Source organism: Taudactylus pleione, unplaced genomic scaffold (assembly GCF_031769625.1).
Source record: "Taudactylus pleione unplaced genomic scaffold, aTauple2 ptg000762l, whole genome shotgun sequence".
In the NCBI taxonomy this organism is placed as follows: Eukaryota; Metazoa; Chordata; class Amphibia; order Anura; family Myobatrachidae; genus Taudactylus; species Taudactylus pleione.
This window is the reverse complement of record NW_028285164.1, coordinates 2815945-2836991: the sequence shown is the minus strand read 5'-3', so window position 1 is coordinate 2836991 and position 21047 is coordinate 2815945. Positions and strand designations below refer to the sequence as shown.

General features: G+C 52.5%; 1 protein-coding gene across 1 annotated transcript; it reads right to left on the bottom strand.

The window, feature by feature from the left end:
* Positions 1-218: 218 nt before the first annotated feature.
* Positions 219-20764, bottom strand: LOC148476913 (serine/threonine-protein kinase NLK2). Its single transcript, XM_088457468.1, has 11 exons — positions 20387-20764; positions 11807-11936; positions 5746-5801; positions 5065-5171; positions 4898-4983; positions 3847-4056; positions 3413-3514; positions 3242-3328; positions 2771-2969; positions 2581-2674; positions 219-1940 (listed from the first exon to the last, which is right to left on the bottom strand). Exons 1-11 carry the CDS (start codon positions 20620-20622, stop codon positions 1892-1894), a joined length of 1356 nt encoding a protein of 451 aa, XP_088313594.1. The 5' UTR covers positions 20623-20764; the 3' UTR covers positions 219-1891.
* Positions 20765-21047: the final 283 nt, after the last annotated feature.

The following is a 21047-nucleotide window of genomic DNA, read 5'->3' as shown; positions in this document are numbered from 1 at the left end:
TCCATTCCAGCATGGACATGCAGTTAGGATAGGCAGAGCCTCCCCTGTCATACTCCTGAGATTTGATATAAAAATGTATTAGAAATAATTGGCACAACTAGTACTAGGACACAAGCCAGAGAGATCGGAGGATGCCGTGAAGCAGAGCAGTAGATAATACCCCATTAGAAGTGATCAGCGGTTTATCAGAGACATGTGACAAGAGACCACAAAACGCGTCAGCGTAAAAGGCAGGACAGAGTTTATTTAAGCTGCTGGATCGGACCAACAATCATTAAATAAAACCTGAAGACGCTAAATTCAAGTTTTCAGGGATTCTGGGTTTTTTTTCACATTTAGGAAATAAAAACAAAAATGAAAACAAAAAAAACCAAAACAATATTTTAACAATCATAACAAAAATAAAACACTTACTGGAAGAGGTAGATTATTGAATGGGTTTCAAACCATAGGTACAGTGATACATGTCATTCGCCCTAACACAACGTGATACACATCTGTACACAAGTTATAAGTTAAAAATTAAGAATTGGTGAGATAGGGAGAGAAACAGTCAGATGCAGTAGCCCCTTCAACCTACCTGCTTACAACCAGAGACTACTGCAGTTGCCTCCAGCAGTGCTTTGCTTAAGTTGCATTATATTGGGGGATTCACTCATTGCAATACAACCCATCGGCCACCAGGTGTCAGCAAACCTGTTCCAGACTAAACCGACCCAGACTGTAGCTAACGTAATGCAATTTTGCAGCCTGTCAGAGGTTGCAGCTATGGTTCTTCATTGAAAAGAGACTAGCGAGTTAATATGATTCAAATGTTACAGTAAGTGCTGCTCCATCTGTAAAGCCAATACACTGAATTAATCCACTTGCAGAACAAACAAATGTCCACAAGATGTCGCTGTAGAGCGCTCACTGGGAAGGATCAGTCCCCTGTAAGACTACAGTATATAATACAGGCTAGTAGTCACTTGTCCCTTAAGTCTGTAATAAAACATACAGACTCCGAGTAAGGGATCGTCGCTGCTTCTATGACCCCAATAACTCCCAGTGTGCACTGTTCTAGACTTTCAAGGAGTAGCAGGATATTTACAAAGAGTACCCATCGCCCACACAGTGGTGGCAGCGGCCATTTTATGGGCTGAACCAAAATAAATAGTTCTACGCAAGACTGCAGCCCATGACTTTACAAGGAAGCAGCACTCACTACGGAGTCCAGAAGCGACTGTGAGGTCAATGGTCTACGAAGAAATGGCCGGCAGCATCCTTAGGAACATTGGCCCAGCCTCCAACATGGCCGCCTGCACGGTAGGTCAGTAACCAGAGCACCTTGACGTTGCAGGGTTTGCAGCCCTCTACGTAAATCAGCAGAAAGCTTAAAACACAACATACGTCATGCGTGAGGTGATCAGGGGGTGCACTGTATGCTCACATCCGGATAGGGGTGACATTTATGCTGCTAATATCAAATTATTTTGATAAAAAGCGAAGAATTGCACACGTTCCCTGTCGGGGATTCGCCCTGCACTGGGAGGGGCTTACCCAAGGCAGTGATGAGGAGGGGGAAGCCGGACAAGGCAGAGGATTCTCTGTATAGAAAATATTTACAGCGTCCTTTATCCGTAAAGAGGTCCCTCAGCCAATCACTGCTGCCCCCCCATTGGGGAGAGGTATGGAACCGCACAGGATTCTGGGAAAAGTCCTTAACAGGATGATTATGAAGCAGGATAGAGGAAGAGGGAGGTGTTGGGGAATCTAGCAATGAGAGGGGTACACAAAATCTCATGTACAGCGGTGGAACGAGAGGTGGATACTTCATGCTGTGAACGGATAACAGCCCGGAGAAGTCTCTCAGATCACATCCCCAAATTTCAGAGCTTCAGGAAGAGTCTGCTCATCTTTCCTCTTTCTTGGAAACTTTGGAGGAATGCCAGGCCGTGGACCTAAACGAGGGGAGACACAACTGTCAGAATAAGGCACAAGCGGCAGCAGGGTGGTGCCTGGAGGGATCCTGGTGATGGTGGAGGGGGGCAGATAAATTGGCCGGTGGTCATTACTGGGAGAAGAGAACACGGAGGCTGACAAGGCTAGGCACACTGCGTAAAAGGTGCGGTAATTAAAGGCATAGGAGTGGGAACATGTATGTTATGGTGGAAACATCCAAATGCCCTGGTAACAACGGAGATACAAGATACAATGTAGCCTCGTACAGTAGGGAAGCAGTAGGGAGTATGATACTTCTGTAGTGCGAGAAAACCAGCGGCAGATGTCCTACAATGAAGAGGTTTGGAGCAGTTACGGAGAAAGGGGGCAGAATATACCGGGCAAGTGCCAATGGTGCGGAAGGTGGAGAAGAAGCTGCAGGTCTGATGGGTAATGGAGAGAGAAGTGGAAGAACTACTGGATGTGCAGTTGGACAAATTAGTGCCTAACCCCTAAAACACATCACCCATTAAATGCCTAGAGACCACTGAGGGACGGGAGCCCAATCTATAGTCATGGGGGTTTACAGGGAGCCAATGCACTTGAAGTTAACAAGCAAGAAGCACAGGGCAGATGTAGCCACCCCCGAAGGTCACTCACCTGATAAAGGTCTTGAATGCAGCCGAGTGCGGGTTGATACAGAGAGGCGGGCGCTTGCCCTGTTGTTGGTCTGTGATGAAGCGATGAACCAGCTCTGTGAGAGAAGGGAAAAAGCCGGTGTGACGCTAGACACGATTAAGCTGCGACCCTTTCCCCAAAACACGCAGCAGACCCTGGTCACAGCTCTGACCTTTAACCTGCCAGACAGAAGTCAGGCTTTTTTCATACGAGTCATCAAACCGGTCGCTGGCCGTGGGTTCAAAGTCTGCGGTGTACACGCGGCCGGAGGACACGGAGTAGCAGCAGTGACACATACACGTGTGATAACGGAGGCGGCCTTCCTCCAGATAGGGGTGGGCCAAGGCGTCCTTAGCAGAGATCCTCTTCAGCTGGAAAAAGACACAAACCCTATTACTATGCAAAGGCTACATAACCAGGAAGCCAGGACCCCGAGGGCCAAGCCCAGGGGGCGGCCAGGAGCCGTGTCCCCGAGGGCCAAGCCCAGGGGGCGGCCAGGAGCCGTGTCCCCGAGGGCCAAGCCCAGGGGGCGGCCAGGAGCCAGAACCTCGAGGCAGTGAGAAACAGACTACATTGTAGTATTGCATTTGGTTCTACCAAGAATACAGATTGTAAGCTCTCCTCTGACAACCATTAAACTCACTGGATCAAACAGCAGCATCCGGCACAGCAGGTGCACGGCCTCATGTGTGGCCTCCCCAGACAGCATGTACAGGACAGAGAGAGAAGGCTGCAAAGAGAGAGGACAGACCGTGAGGAAGAACCCGGAGCAGCAGACAGACAGACAGGCGCAGTCACGTCATCGTATAATTACCGGCTTGTGGGGGCCACGTAGAATGTGAGCTCTGGCTCCCTCGCAGGCGGAGCGCATGGCAGTGAGAGGGGGGGTCCCCAAAAGGTCTGTGATCAGGTCCAGCTGCAACAAGGTTACAAAAGACAGGAATCATAGGGGGGACTAACATACAACTACAGGGACCGGATTCCAGGCTGAAAGTCAAACTTTACTGCACCTCAGGTTTTAAGAATTGGAGATGTTGCCCATAGCAACCAATCAGATTCTACAAAACATTTATCTAGCACCTTCTAGAAGAGAATAGTTAGAATCTGATTGGTTGCTATGGGCAACATCTCCAATTCTAAAAACCCACACATATACCCCGAGATCTTCAGTCCCTTCTTAATCTACAGCTAAAGGTCTCCCCGCAGGGTGTGGGGCAATAAGCAGGGTGACCAGGGCATTATACGTACTTGCTGGATGGGGCTCTGAGCCTGGAACAATATTCTCCTCCCGAGAAGCTCAGCAAAGATGCAGCCCACGGACCAGATGTCGATGGCGTTCTGGTAGTGCCGGCTGCCCATCAGGATCTCTGGCGCCCGGTAGTACTGAGTCACCACCTCCTGGGTCATGTGCTGAGACTCGTCCAACTCCTCCACCCGAGCCAGACCGAAGTCACAGATCTGAGGGAACAGACAGGGCGGGGAGGGTGAGCGGAAGAGACGCCGCAGAGGGAGTGGGCTTTACGTCACGCTGCGCAGGAGAAACATGGCAGCACCACCACAGACGCAGCCCATGCACTTCAACAGAGGGGGACAACTGGGACAAACGCTGCAGGACGGGAGACGTATCGGAGCAGCGAGGAGAAATAGCAGAACACTGGGCCTGATTCAGAATCGCAGCCGCACCCTCTCACGGATCGCAGTTGCTAAAATATGCTAATACCTTCCAAAGCACATCCCAGCATAGCGACGCCCACTGCTGCCTTAGCATAGTCATACGACCATGTGCAACGGCATAAACATCGACGCACATCGGGTCGCCATGCACTCCGACCAGCCGCAAACACTGCAGCCCTCCTGACACGCTGCGCAAGAGATCGCAATGACTAATTTATGCACGCCCATGATATGGCGTTTAAACGGTCAGGTACGCCTGCGTTCATCTAAACCCCCCCTCCTCTACCACCTCCAAAAGCGGACTACCCGTCACTCACTTTGCAAACGGTTCTACTATACGAACGCAATAGCAAACCAGTCACTCCGTGAGCACAGAGCGGCATTCGCACACGAGATAAAACAATCGCTCGTTCAGCGTAAATATATCGCCTTTGCGTCTGTCAGGCCCAGAGTCTGGGGCAGCAAAGAGAAGGATAGAGGGCAACAATGGAGAGAGCACATGGGTGCTGCAGGACCTGGGGTAACAGGGGAAAGGAGAGAGGCTGGGACCAGAAGCAGAAAAGCAGAGGCCAGGAGAGAATAGCCGCAGCTTGGAGGACAGCGGACGTAGGCTGGGGAACTGCACCTTCAGAACACAGTTACTGTTAACCAGCAAGTTGCCAGGTTTGATGTCTCTGTGCAGGATCCCAGCAGAGTGGAGATACTTCAGCCCTACGAGAAAGGAAAAGGTTTCATCACAGGCACTATGCCCCCCCCCCCCTCATTACCTACTTGTAGCAAACCGCAGCTCACCTCGCAAAATCTGGTAGAGGAAGACCTTGATGTGGTCGGCGCTGAGAGGCTGCGGCGATACGATGACTTTGTGTAGATCGGTCTGCATGAGTTCCGTGATCACGTATCTGGGGTCACTGGGAGTCAAAGGTCACAATGTATAGACCCGGGGTTCTGGGATTAGGCAGATTGAGACTGGCCCACTGGGCGATCCACACAGCACAGCAACGGACCATCTATGGTCCTACAATATGGAAACTAATTACCAAGTGTTCACCACACCCTCATAACCCAGAGGACAGAACACATTTCCGTCTGCTGACCAATCGGCGGATGAGACCCTCTGTGCCGATCACAGGTTACATGGTAAATTACTAGGCGAGGACTCGGAAGCTTTGCGGAGTATATTTGCCCCCATGTCTCATTTAAGTGGTCATTTGTTCAGCCACGCCTTATTTGGCAGGTAGAACAATGACATGAAAGCAGTGGCTAGCTAGAATATAATAATATATATATATGGATTCTACTTAACATTTATCTAGCACCGTCTACAAGATCATAGCTAGAATCTGATTGGTTGTTATGGGCAACATCTCTGCTTCTAAAATCCAGCACTTTAGTAAATATACCCCCATCTGTCTCTATAATATCCATCTCTCATATGTAGCTCTGTGGCTGCATGGACTACTTGTACAAGGATACATCTCCTCGAAGCAATCAATCTGAGGCGGCTGCAGGATATCCAGTGCCGACAGGACCTAGAACACAACAGACTGGATTAGAGTCCTCTTTGGGGGATGTACAGTGAACAGACACACAAGACAGAGTCACACATATCCATAATACACATACATCGTCTCTAAGTGAGGACACAATAGCCACACACACACACACACACACTGGCACTACTTTACCCCTTTCACAGACACACAGAGCTGGCCTCACATTCAGATGCCAGTCTCTGGTGTACACAGTGTGCCAGTCTCTGCCACGCAGCACGAGGGAGATCACCTGACGCCTGGAGGGACACTGCCTGCTCTGGTTCTGTCAGGGAGGGATTTCCTCCTCCTCCAGGCCTAGGATGGTTACTGCACCCATAGAAATATACTGGCACTGAGGCTGCATTATATGCTGGGTACTGGGACTTACCAAGTATAACAGCAGGGCTTTATAAAGTACAGCACACAGGCTACATATCTGACAATAGTATGCTGGTCACTGGTTATATATAATATGCTAGACATTGGTGGTATGCACAAGGGTTAAAGGATGGGTAAGCATTAATAAGTAGAGCGTATCCCTAGCTCTAGGGTGGTACGCTATCCACTACACGTTGTGCCTCACACAGCAAGTGCCAGCCACTGCCACCCGAGCAGGAAGCGCCGCCTCAGACACGGAAATAAGGGGCAGCCGGGAACAAGTGTGGAGAAGGCGTGGTGACAGCACACAACTCAAAGCATGGCAGTCACACTACCACACAATGACAGCATATAACACCACAATGACAGCATGCAACAGACCTTCCCTCAATTACTGAGCCTTACATGGGATAATGGTGTGCATACCTCCCAACATAACCCTCTCCAGGAGGGACACAATGCCATACCTCCCAACATGACCCTCTCCAGGAGGGACACAATGCCATACCTCCCAACATAACCCTCTCCAGGAGGGACACAATGCCATACCTCCCAACATGACCCTCTCCAGGGGGAACACAATGCCATACCTCCCAACATAACCCTCTCCAGGAGGGACACAATGCCATACCTCCCAACATGACCCTCTCCAGGGGGGACACAATGCCATACCTCCCAACATGACCCTCTCCAGGGGGGACACAATGCCATACCTCCCAACATGACCCTCTCCAGGGGGGACACAATGCCATACCTCCCAACATGACCCTCTCCAGGAGAGACACAATGCCATACCTCCCAACATGACCCTCTCCAGGAGGGACAAAATGCCATACCTCCCAACATAACCCTCTCCAGGAGGGACACAATGCCATACCTCCCAACATGACCCTCTCCAGGGGGAACACAATGCCATACCTCCCAACATGACCCTCTCCAGGAGGGACACAATGCCATACCTCCCAACATAACCCTCTCCAGGAGGGACACAATGCCATACCTCCCAACATAACCCTCTCCAGGAGGGACACAATGCCATACCTCCCAACATGACCCTCTCCAGGGGGGACACAATGCCATACCTCCCAACATGACCCTCTCCAGGAGGGACACAATGCTATACCTCCCAACATGACCCTCTCCAGGAGGGACACAATGCTCTGGGGTCCTGGACTTCCCTGCAGTACAGTCCAAAATTCAAGTAGGGGAGTCACACCAACTGCCAGTGAGTCCCAGCCAGCGATGTTTGGGATAATGGTGTGATAATGGTGTTTATGTGTCTGAGAGAAACCATGGTAACCTATGATTAGCCCATGTTGTCATGGTTTCTTACACACACACACCATTATCCCGTGTTGCCACGGTTACTCTCTCACACACCATTATCCCATGTTGCCATGGTTACTCTCTCTCACATACACACCATTATCCCATGTTGTCATGGTTTTTCACACACACACACACACACACACACACACACACACCATTATCAAAGATTGCGATGGTTTCTTACACACACACAAACATTATCACAGGTTGTCATGTTTCTTATAGGCACACACCATTATCCCGTGTTGCCATGGTTTCTCTCACACACCATTATCCCGTGTTGCCATGTTTACTCTCTCACACCCCATTATCCCATGTTGACTCTCTCACACACCCCATTATCCCATGTTTACTCTCTCACACACACACACCCCCCCCCATTATCCCGTGCTGCCATGGTTACTCACACACAATTATCCCATGTTGTCATGGTTTCTTACACACACACACACTTATCAGTTTGCCATGGTTTCACACACACACACCATTATCCTGTGTTGCCATGGTTTCACTCTCACACACACCATTACCCCATGTTACCATGGTTTCTCCCCCTCCATTATCACAGGTTGCAATGGTTTCTTACACGCACACACCATTATATCACAGGCTGCCATGGTTTCTTATAGGTACACATCATTATCATATGTTGCCATGGTTTCTCACAAAACACCATCAATCTTTAAGGTCGCTATGGTCACAGACACACAGAACACCACCATTATTACAGGTCACTATGCCATCTTATGTGTGAAGCCATGGTTTCACACACATTATTTTAGGTTGGCATGGTTTTACACACACAGCTACCATTATTACAGGTCACCATGGCTTCACACACATTATTATAGGTTGCCATGCTTTTTTATAGGCACACACTATTATCCCATGTTGCCATAGTTTCTCTCACACACACACACACACACACACACACAATTATCCCATGTTGCCATGGTTTCTCACACACACAATTATCCCATGTTGCCATGGTTTCTCACACACCCATCCCATTTTTTCTCTCACACACCATTAACCCGTGTTGCCATGGTTTCTCTCACACACACACCCCATTATCCCATGTTTTCTCTCTCACACACCCCATTATCCCATGTTGCCATGGTTACTCACACACAATTATCCCATGTTGACACGGTTTCTTACACACAAACACATTATCACAGTTTGCCATGGTTTCACACACACCATTACCCCATGTTGCCATGGTTACTCGCTCTCTCACATACACACCATTATCCCCTGTTGTCATGGTTTTTCACACACACCCCATTATCAAAGGTTGCCATGGTTTCACATACACACACTTTATCACAGGTTGCCATGGTTTTTTATAGGCACACACCATTATCCCGTGTTGCCATGGTTTCTCTCTCACACACCATTATCCCATGTTGCCATGGTTACTCTTACACACACACCCCCCATTATCCGATGTTTTCTCTCACACACCCCGTTATCCAGTGTTGCCATGGTTACTCACACACACAATTATCCCATGTTGCCATGGTTTCTTACACACACTATTATCAGTTTGCCATGGTTTCACACACACACACCATTATCCCATGGTTACTCTCTCTCTCACACACACCATTATCCCATGTTACAATGGTTTCTCCCCCTCCATTATCACAGGTTGCAATGGTTACACACACACACACACACACACACACACACACACACAATTATATCACAGGCTGCCATGGTTTCTTATAGGTACACATTATCATAGGTTGCCATGATTTCTTACACACACCATTATCAGTTTGCCATGGTTTCTCACACGAACACCATCAATCTTTAAGGTCGCTATGGTCACACACACACAACCACCATTATTACAGGTCACTATGGCATCTTATGTATGAACCCATGGTTTCACACACATTATTTTAGGTTGGCATGGTTTTACACACACAACCACCATTATTATAGGTCACCATGGCTTCACACAGATTATTATAGGTTGCCAAGATTTTTTATAGGCACACATCATTATCCTGTATTGCCATGGTTTCTCTCACACACCATTATCCCGTGTTGCCATGGTTACTCTCTCTCACACACACACCATTATCCCATGTTGCCATGGTTTCACACACACACACTATTATCCCATGTTGCCATGGTTACACACACACACTATTATCCCATGTTGCCATGGTTTCACACACACACTATTATCCCATGTTGCCATGGTTTCACACACACACACTATTATGCCATGTTTTCTCTCACACACACATACCATTATCTCATGTTGCCATGGTTTCACACACACTATTATCCCATGTTGCCATGGTTTCACACACACTATTATCCCATGTTGCCATGGTTTCACACACACTATTATCCCATGTTGCCATGGTTTCACACACACACTATTATCCCATGTTGCCATGGTTTCACACACACACTATTATCCCATGTTGCCATGGTTTCACACACACACTATTATCCCATGTTGCCATGGTTTCACACACACACTATTATCCCATGTTGCCATGGTTACACACACACACTTATCCCATGTTGCCATGGTTACACACACACACACTATTATCCCATGTTGCCATGGTTACACACACTATTATCCCATGTTGCCATGGTTTCACACACACACACTATTATCCCATGTTGCCATGGTTTCACACACACACTATTATGCCATGTTGCCATGGTTTCACACACACACACTATTATGCCATGTTTTCTCTCACACACACATACCATTATCCCATGTTGCCATGGTTTCTCACACACACACATACCATTATCCCATGTTGCCATGGTTTCTCTCACACACACAGCATTATCCCATGTTTTCTCTCACACACACAGCATTATCCCATGTTGCCATGGTTTCTCTCACACACACACAGCATTATCCCATGTTGCCATGGTTTCTCTCACATACACAGCATTATCCCATGTTGCCATGGTTTCTCTCACACACACCCCATTAACCCATGGTTTCTCACACACACACCCCCCATTATCCCATGGTTTCCCTCTCACAGACACCCCATTATCCCATGTTGCCATGGTTACACACACACACACACACACCCCCCCCCCCATTATCCCATGTTTTCTCTGTCACACACTCACCCCATTATCCCGTGTTGCCATGGTGTCTTCCACACACACTATCAGTTTGCCATGGTTTCACTCTCACACACACTCCATTATCCCGTGTTACCATGGTTTCTCCCCCTCCATTATCACAGGTTGCAATGGTTTCTTACACGCACACACCATTATATCACAGGCTGCCATGGTTTCTTATAGGCACACACACACCATTATAACAGTATGCCGTGGTTTCTCACACAAACACCATCAATCTTTAAGGTCGCTATGGTTACACACACATTATTATAGGTTGCCAAGGTTTCACACACACATTATTATTACAGGCTGCCATGATTTCATACATGCACAACCACCCTTATTACAGGCTACCATAGTTTTACAAGCACACACACCATTATTACAGGGTGCCACACAACCACCAATATTACAGGGTGCCATGGTTTTACATTTATCATCATCCCTCACACAGCGTCAGCCTCAGCTACATGCCAGGCTACAGGCAGCCATCCCTCACACAGTGCCAGTCTCAGCTACATGCCAGGCTACAGGCAGCAGTCCCTCACAGTGCCAGTCCCAGCTACACACCAGGCTACAGGCAGCCAACCCTCACACAGTGCCAGTCCGAGCTACACACCAGGCTACAGGCAGCCATCCCTCACACAGTGCCAGTCTCAGCTACACACCAGGCTACAGGCAGGGATCCCTCATACAGCGCCAGTCTGCAGGCAGCCATCCCTCACACAGCACCAGTCTACGCCACGCTACAGGCAGCCATCCCTCACACAGCGTCAGTCTATGCCAGGCTACAGGCAGCCATCCCTCACACAGTGCCAGTCTCAGCTACACACCAGGCTACAGGCAGCCATCCCTCACACAATGCCAGTCTACAGGCAGCCATCCCTCACACAGTGCCAGTCTCAGCTACATGCCAGGCTACAGGCAGCCATCCCTCACACAGTGCCAGTCACCGCTACACGCCAGGCTACAGGCAGCCATCCCTCACACAGTGCCAGTCACCGCTACACGCCAGGCTACAGGCAGACATGTCTCAATGCTAGAAGTAGAACATTCATCTTCTGGTGCCAGTCTGAGATACAAGCTGAACAGGCAGCAGTGATGATGAGGGTTGCACCAACCTCCCACACCGCAGTCACACACAGAGGGCAGTGCCAGCATCTTACGTTGTCGTGTTTGAAGAAACAGAGCATTTTCAGTTCCCTGAAGACTCGTTTACAGGACACCAGATTCTGGAAGACATTGGGCATCTTCTTAAGAGCAACACGTTTCCCATCTCGTGGGTCCGTCACCGACCTGTCAAGTCCAAACCAGTCTATTTACACACACTGATATGGATCATCTTGTTCTACACATCAGACATTGAACCAATTCAACAGTGCCAGTCTCTGCCCTGGCATAGTCCATTTTCCTGCTCTTACTTATTAACAGACCTAATAAGAGCTATCATTTCCTAAAACTCCTTAGCCCAAAATTGGAGACGCCCATCACTGTACCCTCAGAGCTTAAACATAGAATTTGACGGCAGCTAAGAACCACTTGACCCATCTAGTCTACCGTTAAGATTATGACAAAATACAGAAAATGCCCAACATTAAGTACCAACCGTTCCTGATACCGATAGTACAGTCTGCCAGATAAAGACTTCTGCACCATATACCCACAGCTTACTACTGCTCCCCAGGTGACCTGCGCTGCACCCCTACAGATCACTGGGCACCCTGCACTGTATACCTACAGCTTACTACTGTTCCCCCGGTGACCTGCTCTGCACCCCATACCTACAGCTTACTACTGCTCCCCAGGTGACCTGCGCTGCACCCCTACAGATCACTGGGCGCCCTGCACTGTATACCTACAGCTTACTACTGCTCCCCTGGTGTCCTGCGCTGCACCCCTACAGATCACTAGGCGCTCTGCACTGTATACCTACAGCTTACTACTGCTCCCCAGGTGACCTGCGCTACACCCCTACAGATCACTGGGCGCTCTGCACTGTATACCTACAGCTTACTACTGCTCCCCAGGTGACCTGTGCTGCACCCCTACAGATGACTGGGTACCCTGCACTGTATACCCACAGCTTACTACTGCTCCCCAGGCGACCTGCGCTGCACCCCTACAGATAACTGAGCGCTCCGCACTGTATACCCACGTTTTACTACTGCTCCCCAGGTGACCTGCGCTGCACTCCTACAGATCACTGGGCGCTCTGCAATGTATACCTATAGCTTACTACTGCTCCCCAGGCGACCTGCGCTGCACCCCTACAGATCACTGAGCGCTCCGCACTGTATACCCACGTTTTACTACTGCTCCCCAGGTGACCTGTGCTGCACCCCTACAGATGACTGGGTACCCTGCACTGTATACCCACAGCTTACTACTGCTCCCCAGGCGACCTGCGCTGCACCCCTACAGATCACTGAGCGCTCCGCACTGTATACCCACGTTTTACTACTGCTCCCCAGGTGACCTGCGCTGCACTCCTACAGATCACTGGGCGCTCTGCAATGTATACCTACAGCTTACTACTGCTCCCCAGGCGACCTGCGCTGCACCCCTACAGATCACTGGGCGCTCTGCACTGTATACCTACAGCTTACTACTGCTCCCCAGGTGACATGCGCTGCACCCCTACAGATCACTGGGCGCTCTGCACTGTATACCTACAGCTTACTACTGCTCCCCAGGTGACCTGCGCTGCACCCCATACCTACAGCTTACTACTGCTCCCCAGGTGACCTGCGCTGCACCCCTACAGATCACTGGGCGCTCTGCACTGTATACCTACAGCTTACTACTGCTCCCCAGGTGACCTGCGCTGCACCCCTACAGATCAATGGGCGCCCTGCACTGTATACCTACAGCTTACTACTGCTCCCCTGGTGTCCTGCGCTGCACCCCTACAGATCACTAGGCGCTCTGCACTGTATACCTACAGCTTACTACTGCTCCCCAGGTGACCTGCGCTGCACCCCTACAGATCACTGGGCGCTCTGCACTGTATACCTACAGCTTACTACTGCTCCCCAGGTGACCTGTGCTGCACCCCTACAGATCACTGGGCGCTCTGCACTGTATACCCACGTTTTACTACTGCTCCCCAGGTGACCTGCGCTGCACTCCTACAGATCATTGGGCGCTCTGCAATGTATACCTACAGCTTACTACTGCTCCCCAGGCGACCTGCGCTGCACTCCTACAGATCACTGGGCGCTCTGCAATGTATACCTACAGCTTACTACTGCACCCCAGGTGACCTGCGCTGCACCCCTACAGATCACTGGGCGCTCTGCACTGTATACCTACAGCTTACTACTGCTCCCCAGGTGACCTGCGCTGCACCCCATACCTAAAGCTTACTACTGCTCCCCAGGTGACCTGCGCTGCACCCCTACAGATCACTGGGCGCTCTGCACTGTATACCTACAGCTTACTACTGCTCCCCAGGTGACCTGCGCTGCACCCCTACAGATCACTGGGCGCCCTGCACTGTATACCTACAGCTTACTACTGCTCCCCCGGTGACCTGCGCTGCACCCCTACAGATCACTGGGCGCCCAGCACTGTATACCTACAGCTTACTACTGCTCCCCAGGTGACCTGCGCTGCACCCCTACAGATCACTGGGCGCTCTGCACTGTATACCTACAGCTTACTACTGCTCCCCAGGTGACCTGTGCTGCACCCCTACAGATCACTGGGCGCCCAGCACTGTATACCTACAGCTTACTACTGCTCCCCAGGTGACCTGCGCTGCACCCCTACAGATCACTGGGCGCTCTGCACTGTATACCTACAGCTTACTACTGCTCCCCAGGTGACCTGCGATGCACCCCTACAGATCACTGGGCGCCCTGCACTGTATACCCACAGCTTACTACTGCTCCCCAGGCAACCTGCGCTGCACCCCTACAGATCACTGAGCGCTCTGCACTGTATACCCACAGCTTACTACTGCTCCCCAGGTGTCCTGCGCTGCACCCCTACAGATCACTAGGCGCTCTGCACTGTATACCTACAGCTTACTACTGCTCCCCAGGTGACCTGCGCTGCACCCCTACAGATCACTGGGCGCTCTGCACTGTATACCTACAGCTTACTACTGCTCCCCAGGTGACCTGTGCTGCACCCCTACAGATGACTGGGTACCCTGCACTGTATACCCACAGCTTACTACTGCTCCCAAGGCGACCTGCGCTGCACCCCTACAGATCACTGAGCGCTCCGCACTGTATACCCACGTTTTACTACTGCTCCCCAGGTGACCTGCGCTGCACTCCAACAGATCACTGGGCGCTCTGCAATGTATACCTACAGCTTACTACTGCTCCCCAGGCGACCTGCGCTGCACCCCTACAGATCACTGGGCGCTCTGCACTGTATACCTACAGCTTACTACTGCTCCCCAGGTGACCTGCGCTGCACCCCTACAGATCACTGGGAGCTCTGCACTGTATACCTACAGCTTACTACTGCTCCCCAGGTGACCTGCGCTGCACCCCATACCTACAGCTTACTACTGCTCCCCAGGTGACCTGCGCTGCACCCCTACAGATCACTGGGCGCTCTGCACTGTATACCTACAGCTTACTACTGCTCCCCAGGTGACCAGCGCTGCACCCCTACAGATCAATGGGCGCCCTGCACTGTATACCTACAGCTTACTACTGCTCCCCAGGTGTCCTGCGCTGCACCCCTACAGATCACTAGGCGCTCTGCACTGTATACCTACAGCTTACTACTGCTCCCCAGGTGACCTGCGCTGCACCCCTACAGATCACTGGGCGCTCTGCACTGTATACCTACAGCTTACTACTGCTCCCCAGGTGACCTGTGCTGCACCCCTACAGATCATTGGGCGCTCTGCACTGTATACCTACAGCTTACTACTGCTCCCCAGGTGACCTGCGCTGCACCCCTACAGATCACTGGGCGCCCTGCACTGTATACCTACAGCTTACTACTGCTCCCCCGGTGACCTGCGCTGCACCCCTACAGATCACTGGGCTCCCTGCACTGTATACCTACAGCTTACTACTGCTCCCCAGGTGACCTGCGCTGCACCCCTACAGATCACTGGGCGCTCTGCACTGTATACCTACAGCTTACTACTGCTCCCCAGCTGACCTGTGCTGCACCCCTACAGATCACTGGGCGCCCTGCACTGTATACCTACAGCTTACTACTGCTCCCCAGGTGACCTGCGCTGCACCCCTACAGATCACTGGGCGCTCTGCACTGTATACCTACAGCTTACTACTGCTCCCCAGGTGACCTGCGCTGCACCCCTACAGATCACTGGGCGCCCTGCACTGTATACCCACAGCTTACTACTGCTCCCCAGGCGACCTGCGCTGCACCCCTACAGATCACTGAGCGCTCTGCATTGTATACCCACAGCTTACTACTGCTCCCCAGGCGACCTGCGCTGCACCCCTACAGATCACTGAGCGCTCTGCATTGTATACCCACAGCTTACTACTGCTCCCCAGGCGACCTGCGCTGCACCCCTACAGATCACTGAGCGCTCTGCATTGTATACCCACAGCTTACTACTGCTCCCCAGGTGTCCTGCGCTGCACCCCTACAGATCACTAGGCGTTCTGCACTGTATACCTACAGCTTACTACTGCTCCCCAGGTGACCAGCGCTGCACCCCTACAGATCACTGGGCGCCCTGCACTGTATACCTACAGCTTACTACTGCTCCCAAGGTGACCTGTGCTGCACCCCTACAGATGACTGGGTACCCTGCACTGTATACCCACAGCTTACTACTGCTCCCCAGGCGACCTGCGCTGCACCCCTACAGATCACTGAGCGCTCTGCATTGTATACCCACAGCTTACTACTGCTCCCCAGGTGTCCTGCGCTGCACCCCTACAGATCACTAGGCGCTCTGCACTGTATACCTACAGCTTACTACTGCTCCCCAGGTGACCTGCGCTGCACCCCTACAGATCACTGGGCGCCCTGCACTGTATACCTACAGCTTACTACTGCTCCCCAAGTGACATGTGCTGCACCCCTACAGATGACTGGGTACCCTGCACTGTATACCCACAGCTTACTACTGCTCCCCAGGCGACCTGCGCTGCACCCCTACAGATCACTGAGCGCTCCGCACTGTATACCCACGTTTTACTACTGCTCCCCAGGTGACCTGCGCTGCACTCCTACAGATCACTGGGCGCTCTGCAATGTATACCTACAGCTTACTACTGCTCCCCAGGCGACCTGCGCTGCACCCCTACAGATCACTGGGCGCTCTGCAATGTATACCTACAGCTTACTACTGCTCCCCAGGCGACCTGCGCTGCACCCCTACAGATCACTGGGCGCTCTGCACTGTATACCTACAGCTTACTACTGCTCCCCAGGTGACCTGCGCTGCACCCCTACAGATCACTGGGCGCTCTGCACTGTATACCTACAGCTTACTACTGCTCCCCAGGTGACCTGCGCTGCACACCATACCTACAGCTTACTACTGCTCCCCAGGTGACCTGCGCTGCACCCCTACAGATCACTGGGCGCTCTGCACTGTATACCTACAGCTTACTACTGCTCCCCAGGTGACCTGCGCTGCACCCCTACAGATCACTGGGCGCTCTGCACTGTATACCTACAGCTTACTACTGCTCCCCAGGTGACCTGCGCTGCACCCCTACAGATCACTGGGCGCCCTGCACTGTATACCTACAGCTTACTACTGCTCCCCCGGTGACCTGCGCTGCACCCCTACAGATCACTGGGCGCCCAGCACTGTATACCTACAGCTTACTACTGCTCCCCAGGTGACCTGCGCTGCACCCCTACAGATCACTGGGCGCCCAGCACTGTATACCTACAGCTTACTACTGCTCCCCAGGTGACCTGCGCTGCACCCCTACAGATCACTGGGCGCCCTGCACTGTATACCTACAGCTTACTACTGCTCCCCAGGTGACCTGCGCTGCACCCCTACAGATCACTGGGCGCCCTGCACTGTATACCTACAACTTACTACTGCTCCCCAGGTGACCTGCGCTGCACCCCTACAGATCACTGGGCGCCCTGCACTGTATACCTACAACTTACTACTGCTCCCCAGGTGACCTGTGCTGCACCCCTACAGATCACTGGGCGCCCTGCACTGTATACCTACAGCTTACTACTGCTCCCCAGGTGACCTGCGCTGCACCCCTACAGATCACTGGGCGCTCTGCACTGTATACCTACAGCTTACTACTGCTCCCCAGGTGACGTGCGCTGCACCCCTACAGATCACTGGGCGCCCTGCACTGTATACCCACAGCTTACTACTGCTCCCCAAGCGACCTGCGCTGCACCCCTACTGATCACTGAGCGCTCTGCACTGTATACCCACAGCTTACTACTGCTCCCCAGGTGACCTGCACTGCACCCCTACAGATCACTGGGCGCTCTGCACTGTATACCTACAGCTTACTACTGCTCCCCAGGTGACCTGTGCTGCACCCCTACAGATGACTGGGTACCCTGCACTGTATACCCACAGCTTACTACTGCTCCCCAGGCGACCTGCGCTGCACCCCTACAGATCACTGAGCGCTCTGCACTGTATACCCACGTTTTACTACTGCTCCCCAGGTGACCTGCGCTGCACTCCTACAGATCACTGGGCGCTCTGCAATGTATACCTACAGCTTACTACTGCTCCCCAGGCGACCTGCGCTGCACCCCTACAGATCACTGGGCGCTCTGCGCTGTATACCTACAGCTTACTACTGCTCCCCAGGTGACCTGCGCTGCACCCCTACAGATCACTGGGCGCTCTGCACTGTATACCTACAGCTTACTACTGCTCCCCAGGTGACCTGCGCTGCACCCCATACCTACAGCTTACTACTGCTCCCCAGGTGACCTGCGCTGCACCTCTACAGATCACTGGGCGCTCTGCACTGTATACCTACAGCTTACTACTGCTCCCCAGGTGACCAGCGCTGCACCCCTACAGATCACTGGGCGCCCTGCACTGTATACCTACAGCTTACTACTGCTCCCCTGGTGTCCTGCGCTGCACCCCTACAGATCACTAGGCGCTCTGCACTGTATACCTACAGCTTACTACTGCTCCCCAGGTGACCTGCGCTGCACCCCTACAGATCACTGGGCGCTCTGCACTGTATACCTACAGCTTACTACTGCTCCCCAGGTGACCTGTGCTGCACCCCTACAGATCACTGGGCGCTCTGCACTGTATACCCACGTTTTACTACTGCTCCCCAGGTGACCTGCGCTGCACTCCTACAGATCACTGGGCGCTCTGCACTGTATACCTACAGCTTACTACTGCTCCCCAGGCGACCTGCGCTGCACCCCAACAGATCACTGGGCGCTCTGCACTGTATACCTACAGCTTACTACTGCTCCCCAGGTGACCTGTGCTGCACCCCTACAGATGACTGGGCACCTGCACTGTATACCTACAGCTTACTACTGCTCCCCAGGTGACCTGTGCTGCACCCCTACAGATCACTGGGCGCTCTGCACTTTCACCTCTTAGTTTCCCAGATATCCTGTGCCCCTCCCACAGTTATCCAGATGCTCTGCACTGTACTCAGTTTCCCAAGTGATCTGAAATAAGTCCCTACAGATACCCCCCGACCATATGACCAGACACCCCCCCCACCCCAGGTGATCTGAACCACTACAGACACCCCCAGGCTTACTACACCATCAGTTCTGCAATGCCTCCAATAAGTTATCCTGAACTGAACCCTTAGAATTTCCCAGATGCTCTGCACACCTCTATAGTCCCTCAGATGCTCTGCACACCTCTATAGTCCCTCACATGCTCTGCACACCCCTTATAGTTTCCCTGATGGTCTGAACCCCCTATAGTCCCTCAGATGCTCTGCACACCCCAGTAGCTCTTCAGAAGCACTGCACCCCCTATACTACCACAGAGCCAGGGCCGTAACTAGGGTAGTGCAACCAGTGCCATTGCACAGGGCAAGGGGCGCTGTTTGGGCCTGTCAATTTTCCTGTTTATCACTCACTCTTCCTTTATCCCCAGCATCTCCTGATCTCCCCTATCTCTTCACAGGCCCTTTCCCATGAAGCCATTGTCATTTTTCATGTGCATTATCTTATGTCCCTATTTAATAAATGGGGGGGCACGCACCCCAATTCTCTCTGGCACAGGGCACCAAAAAGTCTAGTTACAGCTCTGCACAGTGCACCCCCCTCCAGTTCCCCAGCTACAGTGCACCCCCTATAAACTATTAGCCGCTCTGCAACACCAGATTCTTATCCACTCTGCAACCCCTATAGTCCGCAGATGCCTGCACCTCCCTATAGTCCCAGGATGCCCTGTACCCCTCATACAATCCCCAGATGCCTGCACCCCCCAGATGCCCTGAACCCCCCTAGAGTCCCCAGATGCCCTGAAACCCCCCCCGTACCGCCCCCAGATGCCCTGAAACCCCCCCGTACAGCTCCCAGATGCCCTGAAACCCCTCGTCACCAGATGCCCTGAAACCCCCTATAGTCCCCAGATGCCACCCCTATAATCCTCAAATGCCCCAAACCCCCTACAGTCCCCAGATGCCCTGAACCCCCAACAGTCCCCAGATGCCCTGAAACCCCCCCATACAGTGCCCAGTTGCCCTGCAGCCCCCAGATGCCTACACCCCCCCTATAATCCTCAGATGCCTACACCCCCCAGATGCCCTGACCCCCCCCTACAGTCCCCAGATGCCCTGCACCGCACTCACCATACTACCCCGAACGCCCCGTATCCGATGGGTCTGTCCGGCTCCGGCTCCAGCCTCCCGTCCCCGTTGCACTGGGGGCCCCCGGGGTGGTGGGGGAGAGGGGAGGGCACCCCCCCGCCGCTAGTACCACCGTTGTGGCAGTAGAACTTCTGCCCTAGGGGCGGCTGGATGAGGCCCCCGAACACCCCGGTGCACAGCTGCCCCGGCAGGGAGCGCCCGGGCCCCGGGAAAGCCATGGGGGGCCCCGGTGCTGAGAGAGGCTGGGGCTGCAGCTGCCTCTAGTGCAGCATGCTACCGGGAGGGGGGGGGGGGTCCCTGCTGCTGCTGCTCCGGAGACCCCGTGCCGCATCAGCTGGAACAATGCAGCCTCCCAGCATGCAGTGCGGCTTAAAGGGGACGACGTGCTCCCTCCCCCTCCCCCTATGGTACAGGACACAGAGCCCCCTCCCCTCCTCCTGCTCATAGTGACACCACTGTATCCAGGCACCATCACCATTCCCCCTGCCCGAGGGGGCTCACACACATATATATATGTATTATACACACACACACACACACACACACATACATAGGTGTATATATATATATGTACTGTATCCAGGTACCATCAGCATTCCCCCTGCCCGAGGGGGCTCACACACATATATATGTATTATATGTA

Coding starts and splice junctions, on each gene's coding strand:
- LOC148476913 (XM_088457468.1), bottom strand. CDS start 20,622: ATGGCTTTCCCGGGGCCCGGGCGCTCCCTGCCGGGGCAGCTGTGCACC. Junction 5,802..11,806: donor GTTTCTTCAAACACGACAAC/GTAAGATGCTGG, acceptor GTTGTGTTCTAG/GTCCTGTCGGCACTGGATAT. Junction 1,941..2,580: donor GCATTCAAGACCTTTATCAG/GTGAGTGACCTT, acceptor CCCCTCGTTTAG/GTCCACGGCCTGGCATTCCT.